Below are 22,558 nucleotides of genomic sequence, written 5' to 3'. Positions count from 1 at the left end.
TAAACAAGTCTGGGAGGATCCCATAACAATGTGTAGGATGCTGAATGGACACAGGGGAGGCATTAACATAAAAAAGAGGTTGGTTTTTTTTCCCTTCTTAAACAAAGTGACACCTCACTGCCTACTGCAACACATCCCAGAGGAATGAAAAGCGAATTATCCTCTGTGCTTCTTTGCTGACATCCACAAGTTTTCCCTTCAGTTCCTTTTCCAAAGGAGTAAAGCAAAAAACCATCCCCACGTCCTGCCTGGGAGCAGGGAGGCAAAGAGTTAAGGAACAGTTATCCCAGGTGGCTGAACACTTGAGTTGCAGGGAAAGGCTGGGAACATTCATTGAGCTCCTGCACTGGCTCCTACCTGGCAGCAGCTCCTGCTGCACCCCTGCACAGGGAATAAAGGATGAGGCTGCTCAGAGCACAGGCAGCAGGCAGCCCCAGGAGCCCTCGGATGCTGCAGTGAAACCACGGGCAAGGCTCCTCTCCTCGTTCTTTACAGGAGACTTTGGAGAGATCAGGGATGTGCATATGGTCTTTGCTGCTTCCTCTGGTGTTTTTACTTGAATCTCTCACTGGAATATGGATGATGCAAGCACAATTAAATGCCTCAGTCCTGAAGAAGGTAAGGGGGAAAAATGTTTATTTTAACCACCTTTCTGAGGGAAATTAGTTTTGCTGTAAAGTGTAGTTTACAAAGCTTCCTTGGACACTTCTTTTCTGTTATTCAAACTTAAATGCTTTAAACAAATACAGCAGGTTCTTAAGGGGGCTTTTGCTGTACCTTTGCCTCCTACTATCACTAAAGCTTAAATAATAAATGTATCTCTAATGGCTGTTTCCTCTTGCATAAAGTGTGCAATGAAGGAGTGCACCAGGTATGTTCATGCTCCTTTTCTGCTTGCTTCACTAGCTGCTGTCACCATAAGAAAGGCTTTCTATTTTTAACCTGAGACCTTCTGCTACCCACATTAGAAGAGAGAAAAGAGACTCTAGTACTGTTGTGAGTCAGCTGTATTGTTTTAATTTTTTAAAACAGGTGATTCGCTACTCGTTAGATGTAGTTTCCTTACACCCATCCAACAAGAAGAGTGCACAGAATCAGTTGGGGTTGAAGTTTTCCCTGGTGGGATTAAACCAGGGGTGAAGTCAGGGAAGTGCCTCGAGCTGGGAAAACTGTGCTGCAGTGTCCTGCATGCTGAACTCGGAGCTCATCCCTCCTGTACTGATGGCTGATGAATCTATGAACTCAAGACCAATTCTCAAAAGCCCAGTTTTTATTTTTAAAAGCTTTCTCTCCTCCTTGATTTACTCAGGAAAAGCCCAGAGAGAGAAACCCTTCCCTGAGATGTAAATGAATTGACTCCAGTGCCTGGCTGCTTGTCTGTATGCATTCTGTTATTTATGCCTGTTAGGCTTGTGGTTTTACAGGAGTTATGCAACAAGTAAAGAAGGATGTCTTGGGTTCTGTGTGCTCAAAAAAGCTGCTCTGGACACTGGTCTCACACCTTGGTGTATTTGGGAAGGCAGAGCAGTATCCCTCACTCAACTAATCAATGCTTAGTGCCTGTTCCTCAACCCCTTTTGAAGGAAGCACTCCTTAAAGTTCTCTCTTCTTTTCTAAAAATCATTTCTAGATGAAAACTTTACCAAAGTGGAAAAATGCTTGGCTCTAACTTGGTGTTTGGCTGTCAGAACCAAACCTTGTTCCTGTGAGCTCTGGTTTGGCTTTGCCTTGTCTTTGCTATTAAAATACCACAAGGAAGCTCCAGCAATGCCATTCACTGAGAAAAGGACAGCAGGTAACTCAGGTGTGGCTGCACCTGTGCAGACACTCATCACTGCAGCAAATACTGCTCCAGAACCTGAAGAAGGATGTGGATGTGAAAATTACAGCAAATTGACTTTAAAGAGTCCCATTCTAGAGCAGAACTGTAATTAAAAAAGGAAGAGGGTGACCACAGAACATCACATAGGAAAAGCTTCTATTGTACATAGAAATTGCCTTTGTTTTTTCCATAGTTTTATTACCATTTTGGAAATTGATTTGTTTATTGATGAAATTAATATAAAATCCAAGAATACTTCTAGGCTGAAACAGATTTAGTGAATCTGAGAAGTATGCAAACAATTCAGGTAATAATGAGAGTGTCTCCATGTGCATCACAACAACAGACAAATGTTAACCAATTTCCTTGGAGATTTGTTAAGAATGAAGCAATGATGATGAGGTGCATTTGGGCATTGTCAATATTTATTTAAAAAGCAAAAAAGCAGATTTTAATACTTGGCATAAGATTTTATTTACCTATACCATATTGCTGGCGTAGGGGCTGGAGATTTGGGAGCATGGAAGCTTTAATTGAACAATGTGCTAAATAGGGAGAAACTATTCCCTCTAAGCAAGAATTTTTTTTGCTCCAAGGAAAGAAGGTAGTTTTCTTAAATCTTCAGAATGTGTAAATCCTCAAGCTTTGGATGAGGTGGCTGGAGTGGCACATTTATCACAGAATCTTGGAATGGTTTGGGTTGGAAGGGACCTAAAATATTGTTTTGTTTCATCCCCATGAGGCTGCTCCAAGCCTCGTCCAAGCTGGTCTTGGACACTTCCAGGGATCCAGGGGCAGCCACAGCTGCTCTGGGCACCTGTGCACCCTCACAGGGAGCAATTCCATCCCAGCATCCCTTCTCACCCTGCCCTCTGCAGTGCAGAGCCTTAACACACTTTTAATGATTGCATTTTCTAACAGAAGTGTTTCAGAACTGAAAACCAGAACAGTTTGGTTTTGAAAAGGTCACGATGGGACAGCCTGAGTATTCCTGATCCAGTTATTGTTCTCTGAAAATGCACCAATGTGCATTGGTACTTTAAACAGACAAAGTCCTCAGGGAAGGTGTGGTGGAGGCACCCAAAGTCCTTTTGGCTTCTTCCTACTGGGTTCAGCTTCCAGCTTCTGAAAGCAGGAATAAGAGAGAGGGGCTCTCACCTGAGGATCTCCCTGGAGATCACCCAGGTAGCAGCCACTCAGGTTGATTCCTTGCTGGCAGTAGGAAGCTGCTGAGGCTGAGATTGAATCTGTTTGTGATTCAGCCAGCTCAGTGCTCCTGCCAGATGGTGTCCTTCTAAGCCAGGGAGTGGAAACACCTGGAAAACAAATGGGCTCCCCGAAAAGAGCAGAGCTTCATGGGCAGGGCTTCCATGGGCTGAAGCACAAGCAGGGGGTTGTGGTTCTTGTTAAGGGTTCCACTTCTTGCTGTCATCTGTAGCATTAAAAGGAAATGGGATTCTCCCCCCACTTAGATATAAAACCAGTCATGATGCAACTGAAGCCAGTAATTCCCCAGTGTGTGGAAGCCTCCAGAAGCCTTCATATGATGTTCTGCTCAAACATTCATAGTGAGAGGCACCAACATCCAGGCTCTCAAGGCTTTGGTGCTCCATTGCCTTGCCACTCCTTTTTTTAAGGGGTTCTGGCTGACTAGAGGCTGAGGAGTCACTGATGAAGATCCAAAATATTCCTTGTTCCCAGTAATTCTGAAATGCTCAGCTATCAGTAAAGAAACAGCTGATACTGTCAGTGCAATTGGGAGGAGAATGGGCCATGTCCTAAGAGAAGCATCTTGTCTGGGGAAATCCTTCAAAAAATGTGGCAGCTGGCAAACATCTTCCAGTGGAACAGCTCGTGGGATGTGGCTGCAGAATTTCAGCCTCCAAACTGCTACAGACCCCCAGGAACAGCATTTGCACAATGTCTCTCACTGGGGTAGATCAACATTCAGGTGTTCTCTGGTTCTCCAGCATCACTGCTCCTGATTTTGCCTTTCACTGAAGATGTTGTTTCTGCTGGTCTAACCCTCAAGTAGAGATGGTTTCCAGATGCCTCATTTTCAACTAGATTTAAAAAAAAAATTAGGGAAACATTGCAAAGAAAATGTCATGTTAATGCTAAGTGCACAACTTCAAATTAACTGGTAGCATACGTGCAGATTGCTGATTCATATCCCTTCTGTCCCTGACAATCATTTTGGGGGGGAATGTGAATCCAGTCCAGCTAAATGGGAAAGCTTTCCATCTTCAGGGAATTGCAGAGGGATGATGAATATTGGCCTCTGCTGGATAATCAATATTGGCCTCTGTAGGTCTAAAGACATTATGTGGCAGAGAGCACCTAAATTTTCTGGCATGATGTGATCTGCCATGGAGTGAATGTGGACCTGCCAGTACTGAACAAAGTCCAGAACTGCTGTTAAATGTGGCTCTCTGTAAAATATTTTCCTGAAAGCCCATTTCTCCAGTTCAGCCAGCGAGCTGACACTTGCATCAGCCTTCAAATGCCTGCTTATCTTCTGGCTCTAAGCCCTGGGGAGAAATGAATCTGTCAGGATGCTTTGTTTCGAGCTGAGGTGGATATTGGAGGCCATAGCAAAAGATAGAAACAGATTTCCTGTAAGGGCTCAGGAGCAATTACTTTACTCCCTGTACATTTACCTGAGCCCTACTGAATCCAGGACCAGATGAAATTGGGCAATCAGCTGGGAGGCTGCAGCCCCTGAGCTTGCTGTGGGCTCCAGCTCAGCACCCTGCGCTCTGTGCTGTTTTCTGCTGGTGATTTTCCCCTCTGGGATAGCAGCAGGTGGTTCCTGCTCAAAGGAAACCACAATCATGGTCATCTTTCAAGCTTCCAGAAGGACCTGCCATTGGTTTCTGAGATTTACAGATGCTGGGTTCTGTTGAGTGATAAGTTTTTGATAAGTTAAGGGAGATTTAAAGAACAGCCTCATAAGGCTGTCTCTTGGATGTCGCAGAAGCTGAGAAAAGCTGAATGAAGACAGAGACTGAGTTATTCCTAGAGCCATTGCAGCTCCTTTTTTCCCCCATCTTTCATGAAACTGGTCTATATTTGAAGAAATAGGGAGTCTGTCACATATTTCAAAATGTACATGGCTCAAAAGGAAGGTCTGGAACAGTTCTCCATTTATACAGATAGAATACATTAAAATTCATCCTAAATACAGAAGTAAAATTTCTGAGTTAAAATCACTTTTTGGTGATGAATTTCAGTATTAGGTCTTTCAACCTGTCTTGCATTCCTGTGCCCATTTTTCCTTGGATTCTTGAGTTCTTAGTGGGGTTTTCCTAGAAGGAGTAATCATATTGGTGGATTGCTTTTGTCCCAACCTGCCTTAATCTCCCTCTCTGTGTTTGTGCCCCATGGCCCTGAACAGATGGTCAAGCACTGAAAGACCTTTAAATGTAAAGGGTTTATGATCTTACTTCAATTAAGTGTGTAGGGACATTTTCTTATATGAGTTGGTGGTTGGAGACAAGGTGACCTTAGAGCGCCATTTATAGTCTTAAAATCTTCATTTTATGCTGGCATTTTTCTACAACTGACAAAATTTGTTTGTCACAGCTTTGCAAGGAAAAGACTTCAGCAGCTCAAATCACTGTTCTCACTTAATTAAAATAATTGCATCATTTTTTTCCAGATGAGCCCAAGAGAACTAAACATCATGGCAGGAGGCAGAGTAATTGTCATTAAATTAGTGCTGTTGTTGCTAATGGGTCCCCATTCCACAAACACTCCTTCAAGTGAACGAAGTCATTTAAGGGATTTCACAACTGGTTCATTTTTATAATGGGACTTTCCAAACAGTTTTGGAGAGCTCATGGTTGTGGTTGCCTAAAGCGTCTGTTCCGGGGTTTGCCCACTGTGAATTCCAGCAGGGAAAGGAGCACCAGGAAAATGTGATGTTACAGCCTCTCCCAGTGGAATTGCCAGTGGATGGATGCTGAGGACAGGTGGATTTCAGACAAGTTAACAACTTGCTGAAAATTCTCAGAGCCAGTGCACAAATGTTACACATGGAGGCCTGGTGGGTGAGGCACAGGGGCCATGGAATAACCTGAATTCCACTTGATCTGGGCAAGATGTGCAGTGTTAATCTCGAGGGGGGATTACTGTGCTTAGAGGTGCTGTCCAGATGGTCGGGCAGGCTCTGCCTGTGCCCATGGCAGAGGGTGGAACTGGGCTAGAATTAGGGAAAAGGCAGCTTATGCACAGTTGGGATAAGGTTGTGGCCCCAGAGCAGGTGCTCTGGCCTTTCTGAGCCAAAACCATCTGAAAGTGATTGATTTAGTCAATTCTTGATAGAACTAATACAGAAGATTTATTAAATTCTTGATAGAACTAATACAGAAGTTTTTAGTTGAAAAGACAAAAGTAGAAAATGGAACTGTGAATGTCTTTTTTTCCATCAGCATCTGCTCCCCAAATTCCTCTTTTTGGGAAGAGCCCACAGTAAAAGCAGTGGGCAGCTGTTGCATGCAGACACAGCTGTGAAAAAGCAGAGTGCATTGGAAACACAAAGGCAAATGACTCCAGCAGAGAGAAGAAAAGCTGCAGCTGAGCTGGCTGGTCTGGCTGCTCAGTTCATGCTGCTTTAGCCCTCTTGGAAGCAGCATTTCTGGGGGAAAGGGAACAAACATAAATCACATGTTTAAAAGTAGTGAATGGGCATCATTCACCTTTGGTTCATCAAGTCCAGTCATCTCCTGCTGCTTGTGTTTGTGCCCATGTATGTGGAATTTTGAACCTTTACCATAACTGAGAGTATTCCTGACTTGTATTTAGTGATGTGCACTTCAATGAGATGTTTTTGCTTTTGGTATTTCACAAACATCTTTGCATTTAGTGCTTCACAAGGTGGTAACAGGCTGGCTAACTCCTATGAAGATCTTGGGCTGGGGTAGCTAAGATGTAGCTGTAAATGGAGTTTCTGCAATTTTTATAGGGTATTTTGACTGGTGAAAGTGCAACAGGAAGGGCAAAAGTAAGTGAGAGAGAGGTGTGCCAGAAGGCACTGATATCTTCTGTTTCCTCCTTGTATTTTATGACTGTCTTGTTGTTAATAATTTTCTTGTGATTCCACAGCCGTTAGGAGCGAGATTTCCCTGGGTGGGAAGTGGGAAATGGGAGCAGCTGCATTAAAGTTCTTGTGTGTATCACTAAAGCTGCCCATGAGCAGCTCAGTGTTTCAGAATCAGCCTCCTGTGACGAGGTCAGTTTGTTAATCTGGTGAACTGGGTCTGTAGTGTGTCCATGCAAAGGTAAAGGGAGTGCAGGGCTGGGAAGGCACAGCTCTGATCCTGGTGGATTTGCAGGTCAAACACATTGCCAGCTCTGTAACATTTCATGTCTTTGGCAGTCAGGATATCGAACTTTCTAGTTTTGGTTTTTCTACTTTGAGGTCTGCAGCTGGTTCCTTTTGTATTACATAACTGTTCACACTTTTTCCATCCCTCAGCAGTCAAATGAATCCCTGCATTTTTGATAAACCCATTTGTCTCAGGAGGATCTCCATCCTGTTCCCTTTTCTCCATCTTCCAAACCATATGTGTGTTGTGCTCCTGTGTCTTCCTCAAGATGTTCTTTCTGGGGGATGGAGTCTGGCTCCTCTGGCACTCTCCAAGTGACTTCCTCAAAGCAAGACTTTGACATTCCAGCATTGTTCAAGTGCTCTGAGTTCCATTTTTAGCCTGGAGACTCAGACAATGTTGGTTTTAAAATCTATTTCATGGCATGAAGAGCCTTTGTTACACTCAGACAATAATAAGTTCCTGAAGTGCTGTGGAAAGAAGTCTTTAATCTCCCTGTTGGGTCAGGTGAGCAAGATTGCTCTGAGGATGTCAAGAGAGGCAAGAATAGAAACCCATTTCAGCAGGCTTAGATCCTAAGTCCTCAGCTCAGTGTGCTTAAGAGTTGGGAGAGGGATTGTGTCCAATTTAACCCTTTGTTATTCTCTGCTGCTTTTCCACACTGTTATCCAGTATCCAGCATAATAAATGGAGGAGCCTTCTAAAAGATTTTATTTTTCTCTGTTTTTCCTTTCCTCCTAAGGAAATGAGGATTTCCTTAGGAGGCCTGAAGGGGTGTATGGATAGTGAACTGAAATAATTTAAATTAACCTTCTCTGTGTGCTCTTAGGATTAAAAATCTAACTTTAACTTGAATATTGTAATAGTTCTTTTCCAGTGCTATAAATCATTGGCATTTCTCTCTACTCAAATAAAACCAAATCCATATTTGAAGCCCCGCATTTGCAGAATTCTAATTATGAACCATGAAACCAATATCTTGAGCAATGCTGCAATGGGAGTTCCATTTCCCTCTTCTCCTCCCTTCCCCTTGTCACCAGGTTGATAACACATAAATGGTGAATGCAGAGTCTATGATGTCCTGGCAGAACTGATATTTGAATTTTGAAGAGAGCACCTTTAGCATTCTATGGCAGTCACTGATTTTGTTGCATGCACAGCCTGGAGAACTGCAAGGAAACCTGATTAGTACTGCAAGAGGGGAAAAAAGGAGCTAAACAGCTGCAATACTTTTGGTTTATGCAGAAATTTGCCTTAACTCTGCTTCCTCGTAATTGAGAGCCTCTAAGTTCTCTCTCCTTCCCTTTGAGGTACAGCAGTGACATTCTCACCATTTAAGGTGGTGCTTCTAAAGCATGGGCATTGCACAAAGGTGTTTATGGATTTATTTGAGGAATTCAGAGAAGCAGATGATAGAGAAGACAATGAAACTCCCAGGTCCCAGCTCTCATCCTGGCTTCACGTGAAGGAAGGATGAGGATCTTTAGAACAAAGTTTCCTTTGTTCTTCCCTTCAGGGCAGAGTTTTCTGTGGGATGCATATATCCTTCTGAGCATTTTCCAGGAGAAGTTGCTCTTTCCCTGATGACAGTTTGCAGTCATCTCACGAAATTGCTCTTGAAAGATGCCTTAGGAGGCTGGAAGGCTGCGGTTGAAATGTTTAAATAAATAGTGGCAAGAGTGTACATGGCATCACTGCTTCCCGTGGTGCAGACCCAGTTTGGTTCTGGTTTGGAATTAATCTGTGGTTAAACTCTGAGTCAAGCCCAGTATAAGAACTCTGGGCATTGGTGGTGAAATAAACAACTTGTAATTGAGAGTGAATCATCTCCAGAATTAACTACTCCAAAGCTTTTTTCAAACTGTGAAAGGAAGAGTAGGAAGCACTTAATGAATGTGTTTTTAAATGGGCAATTTGTGTTTAGCTCATCAGGGTAGAAGCATATGAGGCTCCTTGTACAGATCACAGATGGCAAGAGAGATTGTCTATTGTACTTAAAACTTAATGTAGCTTAAGTGATAACCTACGGGACAGATTTCTGTATTTGGAGTTCAATGGGCGCATTTCAAATGGAATGAAGTAGTGACTTAGTGCTTTTTAAAAATTCATCCTCACCTGCTTTTATCTGTCAGTCCTGGAGCCCCCTCAGTGCTCCTGGTTCTGTTACAGCAGCTCTGGGCACAGGAGCTGCCTGGCTGTGCCCTGAGCAAGATCTTCTGTGGCTGTGTCAGCCTGCAAAGGCATCCCTAAATAGGGTGTGAGATGGAAAGAAGGAGAAGGAAGAGGAGGAGAAGAAGGTGAAGATGAAGAAGAGAAGCAGAAGAATGCACTTATTTGAAACCTTTTTTTTTTTTCAGTTGTAACGTGTCACCTAAATCCCTTGACTGGATAGGGCAGGAGCACAGCTTAGGATTAGTGCCTGTGATGGATTTAGGATTTGAAGCAAACATGTGTTGCTGTGTTTCCATCGTATCTAGTTTTTGCTGCCTAGAGAGAAATGTTCTTTCTTTTATCAGAAATGCCCATTAAAATAGTGAGGAGAAACTTCAGACAAGAGAAGAAGATTGGTACAATGATATTTTGAGGAGCTGTATGAGAAGAAAATGTGATTATTCTTTTTTTTTCCAGCCCTGGAAAGAGACTGAAGAGCTTATGCACCTGGGCAGATCCACAGTGAAAGGCAAGGGTGGCTCAGGAGGGCAGAGAGGGGAATGGATTGTGCTGTTAACTGTGCATTATTTACTGCAGGGGATGTTGTTGGTTGGCTTTGAAGAGCAGGTAGAGCCCCAGAAAGAGTGGAACCTGCAAATCTGTTTGTGACCAAAGGGTTTTCTCCTTGTGGGAATCACTGTCAGGAGGAGGAAGTGGTGGAGGAGCCAACAACAATAAATTGCTGTAATGTCTTGATGATGCCAAGCAGTTGGGAAAGTACCAAAGGAAAAAGAAAATCAGCAGGAGGAAAAGGATATCATCAGGAGGCCTTGCTGTCCAGAAATGGTTTCATCTACATGCCAAATTGCCTCATGCTCCATCACATGTCTTCTTTAAAATCTTGAACTGAAGCCCACCCAATTCTTCAAAGTAGTCACAGGTACATCACAATAAAAAGGATTTTATGGGATTTTAATGTTGCAAATCTGGACTGTGAAAGAGACCTAAATTACCTGAGAAACTGTTCTGAAACAACCTGAAAAATACCTGAAAAATACCACTGGGTTTTGGAAATCAATGGCTGTTTTCTATTTTTCTGATAACATTTTTATTCTGCTACATGGAGAATGTGTACTATAAAATTTTGATACCTCCTAAGGCCATCAGTGCTTGTTTCCAGTCCAGCTCAGATATGGATATCTCAAAATCTCCCTTGCTTCAAAACAAGTTCTCAGTGGCTCGTCTGGCTGAAGACTTTTTCTGGGTTGGTGGCAGCATCGTCGCCTCTCCGAGATGGAAAATTGGCCACTTTGGTAAGATGCTGAACCCCTGCATTCAATGAAATGGTGACACCTTTAAATCTTTCATGCAGCAATCTTAGTTAGTGGCACCTTTGTGTAGCAGCAGCGTGGGGAGCAGAAAAGAAGGAAGGAGGAGGCAGCCCTGGTCTGATGTTAGTGCAGCTCTTTTTGTCTTCAGCAAGCCCCCACTTATAATTTCATGATTGATTTATGTTCTCCAGGACAAGCTACAGCAAAATTGTACATTTTGAAATTTGCTGGCCCTTTTAAATATTCTGTTGCATAGACTCTGTCTTCTTCTCCTTATCCACAGCACAACAGTTTTGCTATCTGCCAGTACTGTACAACTCTTAACTCTTTATTTGTAGCTTGGGGTTTTAAAAATGAGCATTTGGAAGTATCTCTGCTGTCTTGATCTACACCAGGTGACTGGACTGTTTAGAGGCTGTTTTCTGAATTCAGATACACAAAACTCTCAAGCTTCACTGGCTCTGTGAGAAGGATCCCCTTCGGGTACTCACAGCAGCCTTTCCTTTAAATTGCTAATAAACCCAGCAAACCTGATTAGAGATGGCCAGAGAAAACAGCTGTTCTAGTAAAAGCACTTTAATAACAATCTTCTTGGGCCACTTCTGCATGGCCAGTGAGGAAACCTGCAGCCTGACCAGAACCACCCATTCCCTGAGCACTTTTCTGTCCTGTTTTTCTGTCAGCTTCATCGATCAAAGATTTTTTTTTAGCAAGAAAGTTGGACACATAGATAGCTCAGCAAGCACTGGGAATTTTTGCAGAGGAGAAACACCATCCTACTCTGCTTCTGCATTTCCCTGGGTGCTGGTGGCTGCTGGAGGGATGGAGAGCTGACAGCCTGACCTCAAATCAAGCCCCTAATTTCCACAGGATTAAGAACATCTCTTCTCCCATTAACACCTCATTTATTAGGGATGGTGTGCTTTAAGGATGGGTTCAGTCTTCCATCATCTCTTGTACCCTGTAAACACTGTCCCAGCCATTGCTGGCAGTATTGTAGAGAAATGTTCTTTTCCAAAGACACTTCCAGATTCGTTTTGGCCAATGAGCAGAACAGTAGAAGTCCTGAACTTCAGTGAAGCTTGAGCCAACAAGGGGGACAAAGCTGTGCTAGGGATAAAATGGTTGGTTTAAAAGGTGAGAGGCACCAGTTCATTAGGCTGGAGGGATGCAGAATGAAACAAATGAAGATTAATGAGCTTGGGTGTGATCTGGTTTTTAACTGGATCCAATGGAGCGATGTGAGTGAGTCTGGTGTACCTGGGCCAGGAGCACCACAGCCAGTTCTTAGGCAGGATTGGCAAAATATCTTCTGGACAGAATTCCCAACACACTCTGCTGGATATGTTGTGTCCTTGGATACATTGCATATTTTATATCATTATATTGATTTTTAAAAAGATTTTATGCCTCCTGTCTAGAAAGAAAGCGATATTCCTGGCAGGAATAGTTGGAGCCAGCCAGCTCTTTGGTTTACATATTGATGAGCCACTTATAGCTGTGAAACCATTTCCAGTGAGACTGTAAAAAAACGGGGCAGTCATTATGTCTTCAATGGATTGGCAGTGCTGAATGTGTGACAAGTGTGGGAGTCCTCTGTTTGTGTGTGGGAAAGCTGTTTTGGTTTGGTGATATTTTAAGGGGATATTTTCTTGCCCTCCTGGTGCACATGTACTGGGGGGTTTCTCTGGGCTCACAAACATCTTCTGGAGAGAAATGAGCTGCTGGAACCTGCTCTCCTCTCCTGATGTTGTTTAGGAGGGGTTTGGTGTGAGGCACACAATTAGGATTCATCCCTCCAGGGTCTGTTCTTGGGGCAGAGGGCTTTGATGCTCTCTGTCCCTAAGCCTGCCAGGGGCAAAGGTGTGTGTGACACAGCCTGGGGCTGCCTCGAGCCCAGGGATGGGAGTCTTCTGACAAAGCTGGTCCGTGTACAAAAATACTCAATGACTCAATCTCCTGACTTCTTTTCATCCCCACATGCTAAAATACTCCCACTCCTTCACATATTTATATCAAACTCAGAGACTCCTAAAAGACAATAATGCTACTGAACCATAAATAATTAATTTGCAGACACTAGAACATCTTTCTAACAATAGGAATTATATCAGTCTCCTTTTCCCCCCTTGTTTCAGGACAAATTGTAGGGTTTGTGGTTTGTTTGGTTTTGCTATTTATTGTTGCTTTAACACTTTGTATAGTAAATATAAATGTTATTAAGAAGCATGAGAAATCACTGGGAGTCTTTTTGCTGCATCAGTCCCGTGTGGAACTGGGTGTTCCATGTTTCTATTCCCTGCTCTGCTTTGCTCTGACAGTGCTCTGTGCTGCAGTATACAGAGATCCATCTTCTCTCCACAATTTTTTTGTTCAGATGCAAATTGAGGCAACTCATTAGATCAGAAGAGAGCTGAACATAAGCTGAATTCTGAAAAAAAAAAGAAAAGGAACTAATGAAGTGAAAAACAGAAAAGCTGTAATTCAGCCTTAATTGAAGATAGTTAAGAGCCATTTCTTCAAAAACCTGATTCATTGCAAGACTGGGGGATTTTTATCTGAAGGATAGGAATGAATCCTTAAAGAAGGAATGTGAACAATGGCAAGGAGAAACAGTTCTGCTTCTCAGCAGTGTGCCCTTTTCACTTACATGCTGTGAAAGACTTCAGGGAAAAAACCATATCATTTTCTGTTTGATATAAGTACCACTAGGATTTCTTTTTCCTTTTTATTTTTTTCTTTCTTCCAGTCTCTGTAGTGCTCCAAACTTTCAGTCCCCAGAAGGGACAGGTGGGGAAATGTCCCTGCTCCATGTCCTGGCCCTTGCCTGGTGCCCCCAGCAAACACCTCTGCATTCCCTTTGGGGTTTTCCTTCCCCCTGCATTGCCAGGATCCACAAAATCTGCCCTCCCACAGGAAGGGGAGGATTTCTTGTGCCCTCCTGTGTCACCAGCCCCAAAAAGATGGCAACACTGAAATATTGGGGCTGGTATGGATCACCCAAGCTCAGTGCAGAGGAGCTGGAACTGCAGCAGGCAGCTGCAGTGAGGTGCTCAGGGTGGCTTTGGGGGAGAAATCCTCCAACAAAATAAACAGCAGCATGGAAAAAGCAATCTAAGGATGGTTATTAAAATTTTAACAGCAGAGAACGTGTTCCTGCTTCATGCAAAAGCAAAGTAAATGGGTGTTGCAGAAAGTATGGTTTTATTTTGGTACTTCTTCATTATCTCCTGCTTTGTAACAGGTGTGATCTTGGATACTTTTCCCATTGCTACTCTTCTGGTTTCTTCCAATAAGATTATTTACTGCTATAATTCCCAAAGAGGAAGTTGGAAATTTAATGTGATTTTGAAGTGTGTGTGATTAATGTTCAGAGAAATTCTTTTATTAGCTATTTTGACTGAATCTTTTTTCAAAAACCCTATGAGCCTTGTGAAATGAAAATCAGTTCAAGCTTCCCATAATTATGATTTCAGTAAATCTGAGAAATATTTCTCTTCTTCTGAATGAGAATGAAAGCAGATTTTGAAAAGATTGAGTGTCTGGGAGAGGGTTGGGCTGACTTTGGATCTGATGTTGCAGTGGATGTTTCTGGCACAGCTCTTGCCTTTATGGTGATACCTGCTGAATATTGATTTTCTCTAAAGGTATCTGTGCCTGAAGACAAGGGTCCAGCTTTAAGAAGTAAAATGTTACACCAGGGATTATCTTGCTCTCAATTCCACACCTTCTCTCCATGAATATTTTATTAACATGGACAATGAACTCTACAGAATTGTGCCTTCAAATTAAAATTTTCTTGTACCGTGGAGGTCTGCTTTCAAATGAGTCTATTTTGCTGAACCTTTTCCAGAGTGAATTAATTGACTTTATCTGAACATGAGCTCTAAAGCACAGGGACATCAAAGCTTTTTCCCATTTCTTTTTACTTACCTTGCTTTTGCTTTTGCCTGAGAGGTGGACTTGAATCACCCAAGTTGTTGTGTTGGTGTTGATGCATTTTGGAACACATGGAATCAGTGTGTTCATCTGGACACTGTTTCATCTTTAATCTTGATGGCAGAAGATTGATAAAAGAAAGCTGACCTCAGAATCTCCTTGCATTTATTTCTGAACTAGAATGTGTATTGCATGTATTAATTTTCATTCTTCAATCCAGAATCTCAGCAGTAATTTTCACTTCTCATCTCTAGGGCTGAAAAAAAAAAAAAAAGAATGTTGAACACAGTAATAGTTTTAATTTTACTTAAACGGATCAGGCAGAAAGTCAGAGGAAAATCAGGTCACAGGCTCTGCTCTGTCATCAGGGGAAATAAATGGGAGACTTGGCAGAAAATGTGAGTCTGCATTTATTCCTGGGACAGAGCCAGCCACTCACAGTTGGATTGAAGTTGTTGAGCTCAGTCCTTGCAGCAGCTGGATTTCAGAAAGCCCCAACCTGGCTCCCAGGGGCTGCCAGTGCCAGAGCCCTGGTTTGGCAGCAGCTCCCCAGGAAAGGGCAGGATCCCTGCAGGGGCAGAGCAGACCCTTGGAGGGAGCTTCTCCCAACACTCGTGGCTTTTCAGGCTGCACTGTCTGCGATTCTGCCAAACGCTCAGGAGTGGAACAGGTCCTGAGGCCCAAAGTACAGCACAGGTGAGAGGCTTCCTGCTAGGAAAATGTGGGTTTGGGGGATTTGGGAGATGAAAAGTTTGTGAGGTTCTTGCTAAGCAAATCCATAGGATCAGTGACTTAATCCATAGAAGCAGTGGGACCTTGCTGGCCAAGGATTCCAGTTTCCAGGTGAAATTTCACCCTGTGTCCAGCACAAGGTTTACATGTTGTTGGAGCTCAGATTTGAGATGGTCTTGAGAAAGCCGCATACCTTGTGCTGATCCCAACATATGATCACTTCTTAGAAATCAATATGGGAATGAAAACTTTCACATTTACAGGTAAGTCCACAGCCACCAAGAATCTTTCTGACTTTTTGATCTTAACACCTGACCTCTTACACCAGACACTACAGGAACCCTCCTCCTTTGACTGAAACCGTTCATTTGGCAGCTGCTTGATGTGTTTCCATCCCGTAAAGGCAATTCCAAGTGAGCAAGGTCTGGCTCACTGCTCTCTCTTTATTCCCCTCTCAGTGGAAAGATGTATGAGCTCCATGCAGGCGGGCACCCAGATGATCAAACTCCGAGGAGGCTCCAAGGGGCTGGTCCGCTTCTACTACTTGGATGATCACAGGTCCTGCATTCGCTGGAGACCCTCTCGGAAGAATGAGAAAGCCAAAAGTGAGTGTCAGCCACAGAACCTCCCCTCTGACCTCTCCTGGGGCCTTGTGCTCTTGTAAACAAAGGAGAATGAAGGGTCTGGCTCAATGAGAGGTGGTGTGTGGCAGTGTGGGGTTTAGATGGTGGATGGTGTTGCCTATTTCCCAATAAGCATCTCTTGTGGAAAAGCTTATTGGGAAATAGGCAACACCATCCACTATCTTGGGTAAGAATTCAGGGAAAGCAGTGAAGTCCACACAGCACACTCACCACAGCGAGCTCAGCAAAGAGAGGCAGAAGGACCTTTTGTATGATAAATTCCAATGAAGGTTTGCTCCACCATGCTGAAGGGAAATCAGGGACAAAACACACAAGCATGTGCTGTGTATAGACTTAAGTATGGGGTCAGTGGCCAGTGGTCTGAGGGAACAGGGGTTGTGCAAAGGGCAGCAGCCTGTAGGGGCAATGAGGGATGAATAATTGAGGTGGGCAAGGTCAACTGGCCAATGGGGGAAGCAATCTGCATTAGATTGGCAATAGTGCTGCAGAGCACCATGGGGGAACTCCTCTCTTTCAGCTTAGGTGGGGAAAACTTTACCTTTTTCCAAGGCAAGGCCCTGGGTATTTCCCTGAAGGGTTCAAAGGATTCCACAGTATTGTACTTGACTTTAAAGGGCAGTAAATGATTTTATGATGGGTAATTTATGAAGTTGAAGGTGCTGTGGTTGGCCATGCAGGTTGCAGGGGTGTAGGGTGCTGTAAATGAGTTGGAGGCAACCCCTGTGTGAACTGGGGCCGTGCAGGGTGAGGTTTGGGCTCTCCCTCTCCGGGCTGTGTCTGGGCCTGCTCGCAGCCATTGCTGAGCTGCAGCTGTGTCCCTGCAGTTTCCATCGACTCCATCCAGGAGGTGTGTGAGGGGAAGCAGTCGGAGATCTTCCAGCGCTACGCCGACGGCAGCTTCGACCCCAACTGCTGCTTCAGCATCTACTACGGGGACCACATGGAGTCCCTGGACCTGGTGTCCTCCAGTGCTGAGGAAGCACGGACCTGGATCACAGGGCTGAAGTACCTGATGGCAGGCATCAGCGATGAGGACAGCCTCTCCAAACGCCAAAGGACCAGAGACCAATATCCTTCCTGTGCTGCCTGGGAGCTTTCCCCGCAGTGGGAGAAGATCAGGATTCCTTACAGTATTTGCTTTGCTACAAGTAAGCACTAGGCTCAGAGCTTCAAAGGAGTTCCAACTGTTTTCCCTGCTTCCAGAGACAGAGATCCTAAAGAGGATTGTCCTGGAGATGGAGATGACTGAGTGCAGTGCACTGAAAAAGACACAGGTGCATTCTTCAGTCTCACTCCCAGTGTAAAACCATCCATTTAATTTGGTGATGTAATGTAGCCATGATATTTTCTGAAAAATCCTTTCATTAAGATTTTTTCTCCTGAGAAGCTGAGAGGCCTCAGGAACAAAATGTAGACAATGGTTATCTGCTGCTGTGGAATGCAACAGGTGGATCTGTGATTGGTCTCATGTGGTTGTTTCTAATTAATGGCCAATCACAGTCCAGCTGGCTCAGACTCTCTGTTCAAGACACAAGCCTTTTTTATCATTCCATTCTTATTCTATTCTTAGCTAGCCTTCTGATTAAATCCTTTCTTCTATTCTTTTAGTATAGTTTTAATAGAATATCTATCATAAAATAATAAATCAAGAAACATAGAATCAGATCCTTGTCTCTTCCCTCATCCTAAGACCCCTGTGAACACCATCACAATGTAACACTGAGATTCACTCAGAAATTTTTCTTCTGTATTGTCAAATAGGCACAGAGCACATGTGGCACGTTGAGCACAGCAAGTCTAGAAGCTGTTACTGAAGTAACATGAGGAGAGTTAGATATTAGCTTGACCTTTCATTCCCAGTCTCATTTGCAGTGTTTCCTAATGTGAAAAAAATAATATATGCATGATGTTCAGTAATATCCTTCAATATTCTGTGCTGTTCCTTAACTCCTGTTCAATGTGGTTGAAGCAGACATTTGATGAGGCAGATAAAAATGGGGATGGCAGTCTGAGTATTAGTGAAGTGCTCCAGCTCATGCACAAACTGAATGTGAACCTACCCCGACAGAAAGTCAAGCAAATGTTTAAGGTAAGAATTTTTTTTTTTTTCCTGAAAAAGCAAGGATTTAACACGAAATCCAGTAGGAGAGATAGCAAATACTTCAGCAGGTGGTTTGTTTCCACTCTACTGAGAGATACTACACAGTCCATTTGGTAAATTGGAAAGAGCTCCAGAAAAACGTCACAGATAAATTGTTATGCACAGAAAAAGGCAACACACCAGGTACCTTCTGGTGTTACATAACGTTCCAAGACTGCTCTTTTGCTATACTTTTTAGGTCAGAAACCCAGTCATGTTTCCTCCTCCAGTTATGTTCTCTCTAAAAATATTATCAAATCAAGTATCCAGTATCCTCTGATAGCTGGTACTAATAAAATACCCAGCATGCAAACTTCTGTATCTGTCAGATTTTTGCACTGCTGAGAGCTGTTTGTTTGACATTGTGTTCTGCTGACCTTGGCCCAATTTAATGAGCAACAATGGAGATGTGTAGCTTTTGTTATCACAAAGTCCCTGCAGGGACCAGCAAGCCTTTATGTGAAATCCCTGATGATTTTTTTCTTTACTTGCAAAATTAGTATTCTTCCAGATTTTATTAATTTATGGCCATGGATTTAACAGATATCCTCTCAAATCCTGGATATAAAATTAATTTCAGGATGACTTGGGCTCCAGTGATCTTCTGAAGATGTGTGTGGGTAATTCTGCCAGACACACACACGTTGTTGGAGGGGAACTTGCCTTCACTTAATTGCCATAGACAGAAGAAATTCTTCAGCAGGGTTCCCTGTGGAACAATTAAAACCTTCAGAGTTGTTTTTGGCATGGATGTGTCCATGGGAGAGGTTCAAAGCTGTGCAGAGGATTCCTGTGACAAGGCTGATAGATCAGTCAGTTCTAGCAGCCACATCACGCAGCTTCAACCTGCGTTTGATTCCAGTGCTTCCCTCTCATGCAGGGGTTTGTTTATCTAAAATTGGGGCAGGCAGTTGGGTTGTGACTGTCTGGTTGCTGTGTGCTGCAGGAGGCTGACACAGATGACAACCAGGGCACGCTGGACTTTGAGGAGTTCTGTGCTTTCTACAAGATGATGTCGACGCGGCGCGATCTGTACCTGCTGATGCTCACCTACAGCAACCACAAGGACTACCTGGACACAGATGACCTGAAACGCTTCTTGGAGACTGAGCAGAAGGTAGGCCCAAGCCAGGAGCAGAATTCCAGCTGCAGGCCTTCCTGCTTGCCACTGGGAATGAATTCCCTTTAAAAAGGGGTGGGGACTTCGATGCCGTGCATGTGAAAAAGAGACAGATGTCTCTTGATTTTCATCTAGGAGTATTTCTTGAATCTTCTTGCTCTCACTACCTTTTTGCCCTGTAGGCTCTTTTGGTGAGGCCCTAAATATAATCTCTAGAATTGCTTTCTTTTTCCATGTGTTCCCCTTGAACAATCCCATCAGCATCTGTCTGTTCCCAGTATTCAGCACCTCGGAGCAAAGCTGGTGTTCCTGGCTCTGCTTGTGACCTAGTGCACAGCCCATGATGAAACTCTGAATTCCTTTGTCACACTATCTCAGTGTGTAAACTGGAAGATTATCTTTCAAAGAGCAGTTGAGAGGATGATTAATGTATAGGAGAGTTTTTGAAACACATTGTAGTACCCAAGGAATTTTCTCAGAGTGATTTAAGTCCAGTGCTTCAGGAAGAAGTCCTTCAACTTATCTTTGTCCTTTTCCTGTCATGGTCTCCTCTGAAGCTTCATGCCTGTAAGCCATAACTGTCCATGATTCTCAGTCATTGTCCATGAAAGGAATGAATAAAAAATCCAACTCTCTGGCAGTTATCTTCTTAGATAAGTGGGGTGTGTTTCCATTTCATTGGTCAATTGATCTTCCACATGGTGAGGGGAAAATGAACACTCACCACAGGACAGAAATCAACTCAGCTAATTACTGACATGGCCAAATCCTGCCTGGGGGAATTCTCTCCCTTGCCACCCTTTCTCATACAACATGGACAGGGAAAACATCTTTACTCCATTCCAGGACAACCTGGTCTTCCAGAGCTTCATCTTTTGAACCTAGCATCATTGATGTTCAAGTCCAGAGTTAGAGGATTTTGTCTTCTTCTTTTACTTTTATTTCTAAGGTTTAACTTACCCCCAGAAAAGGCATTGATCTTGTAGCAGATGTGCTGGTGGTTTCATTTTCCCCCAGGCAAAGATTCTGTGTTGCCAAATTGATGGTCACTTTATTGCACTCTGATGACAAGGGCTGTGTTTTCATGTACAGCATCTAATAGAAAGGATTTGCTGGACCATTCAGGACAGGAATGTTAAATAATATCAGATAAAGAATTATAATTAATAAAGAATAATAAATAATATCAGGATAAAGAATAGATCAACAGTTAATAGCAGGGGTATTAATTGTGTTAAAATTAGGTTACTAAAACACTGCATTATGTAAAAAAAAGTTACAGCTCAGCATTAATGACCCTGGTTTCATAAATGACAACATTTACAGACAAATATTTCCCTTTGTACTCTTTTTTTTTCAGTTGAGAATGCAGAGCAACCTTGAAGTTAGCAGATTTCCTGAGAACATTATGTCCTGTTTCTCTGTTTCCCTGCTACTAACAGATTTTTCTGTCTGCTGCATAAAGATGAGACATTTTCTTGTTTTATTTTAAAGGGAAAAAACCCTTTGATAATGCAAACTAATCCTCTAATCCTACAAGAGAAGAGATCCCATTGGTTTGTGGCAAAGCTCGTTCTGTTTGGACGCTCTGTGGTGCCTAACAACAGATCTGACCTACAAAGCAGAACTCTCACATCAGGCAGCTGCCAATAGCACAGAAACTTTTCACAGAGAGCTCCCCTTCTGATCTGACCTGACACTGATTGACAGGAGTGAGAATCCCTCTGGGGCACTGGAAATCCTCAGTCCCACCGTGGATAATCTGCCCAGTTGTTGGACTGGAGATGGAGAGAGCTCAGAGAAGCTGTGATTAATAGTTAACACTCCATTTCTGCTGCTTTTCCAGATGACAAATGTGACTAAAGAACATTGCCTGGAAATCATCAGCAAGTTTGAGCCGTGCCCAGAGAACAAGAAGGAGGGAGCCCTGGGAATTGATGGTAAGCTGGCTGGTGCAGCTTTTGTGGGGAAAAGGGAACTGGCTCAGGGCTCAGGAGAATAATGCTGCTGCTTGCAGAATATAGAGATGTAGAATTTTGTCATGTTGTATAAAGTATGTTTCCAGTCCTTTTGCTTTTTTAAAAAATATCTACCATTTACTGAGGAACCTAAAAAAACCAGATCTCTTGGGAGGATTTTTGAAAGGTACATATCAGGATGAAGCAGCAGTCATTGAAAGTCAGCTGGAACTGGAGGTGTCTCTATTTATGCTTTTGGAAAATACAGTTGAATTTAGTTGCATCATTCCTGCAGGTATTTTTGGAAATCAAATCAATTTGGAAATCAAATTAAGTCTTAATATAAGAGGAGTGATGTGATCCAGAGTAAATGTCTGAGTGGGATGATAGATGAAATTGGTCCTGCCTTCCTGACCTTTTCTGCTGAAGCCTTCTCTCTAAATATACCCATGCTGTACCACCAGGGTGGTAGCTGTTATTCTGGGGGCTGGCTGTAAGTCCTTTCCCCTAAACAGCAAATCTTCAGCCAGATTTATTGACCCCAAGAAGGGAGCACTTTCCTGAGGAATTAGGTTCTGTGCCAAAGTTCTTGGACGTTTAAAAAATCAGCCTTGTCCATTTCTGTGGGTGTGTTGTCATCTTGAAAAGTGGCAGAACAGAAGTTGTTTGGTTTCCTGCCGGAAGAAGTGGGTAGTTTCTGGTACAGTGTGTAAGGTGGTTGCTTAGGATGGGTCAAGGTCTGTTCTACTTCCAGACTAAATTTTCAATTTATTTTAAAGCTTATGCTAATGCCAGTGAGGGAGCAGATGACATTCTTTTCATTTTCTGGTCTTTACAGACAGTTGCAGTCACATAAATAATGAATAAGCGAGTTCATCATCTTGCTTTCCTCATACCTAAAAAAGTAAAGAGTAGGCTTTTCAAAGTATTGTAAGTTTCCATAGAGAAAAACAAAAACAACAACAACAAAATCTTTACAATTGCTTTGCCTCAGAATGGATGATAAAACATTAGAGAATTTATGGGTCAGGATAAGGGAGAGTCCAGCATGGTGACATTCTGCTCCTGATCAGAGAGAAGCAGAAGGTGAGGTCCTTTGGAGACAACTGGAAAAAGCTTTGTGACCTTAACCCCTCCAGTAACTTGCTCCAAGTGCAGCAGAACAGAACAGACCTAATCTAGAGCCTAATTAATGCAGGACATTTCTGGTAACATCCGAACAAAACAGAGGTGACTGAGGAGCTGACAGGGGCTCACTGCTGGGCTGGTGCTGAAGAGCTGCTTAAAAACCCCAAACCTGTGTCTGCATGTACATCATGTATGAACATGTGTGCACACACATCCAGAGGAGTTATTCCTCTCTTGTCTGTGAGGAGTTGAGACTTTAGATG

At 43.2% G+C, this 22,558-nt stretch overlaps 1 protein-coding gene across 5 annotated transcripts in view; it reads left to right on the top strand.

Moving 5' to 3' along the window:
• Positions 1–22,558, top strand: part of PLCH2 (phospholipase C eta 2) — a 67,133-nt gene that overhangs the window by 20,364 nt on the left and 24,211 nt on the right. For 4 of the 5 annotated variants that reach the window (XM_077190295.1, XM_077190291.1, XM_077190290.1 and 1 more), the window contains exons 2-6: positions 15,764–15,910; positions 16,774–17,017; positions 17,909–18,038; positions 19,036–19,206; positions 21,056–21,149. In XM_077190295.1, coding sequence (XP_077046410.1) covers positions 15,764–15,910; positions 16,774–17,017; positions 17,909–18,038; positions 19,036–19,206; positions 21,056–21,149 — 786 coding nt within the window. Of the gene's footprint in view, positions 1–100; positions 619–15,763; positions 15,911–16,773; positions 17,018–17,908; positions 18,039–19,035; positions 19,207–21,055; positions 21,150–22,558 lie in introns of those variants that run through there. The other variant, XM_077190292.1, reaches the window with a different exon arrangement.

This window comes from Agelaius phoeniceus, chromosome 24 (assembly GCF_051311805.1).
Source record: "Agelaius phoeniceus isolate bAgePho1 chromosome 24, bAgePho1.hap1, whole genome shotgun sequence".
Classification (NCBI taxonomy): domain Eukaryota; kingdom Metazoa; phylum Chordata; class Aves; order Passeriformes; family Icteridae; genus Agelaius; species Agelaius phoeniceus.
Note: the sequence above shows the minus strand (reverse complement) of the source record. Positions and strands in the feature narration are given on the sequence as shown.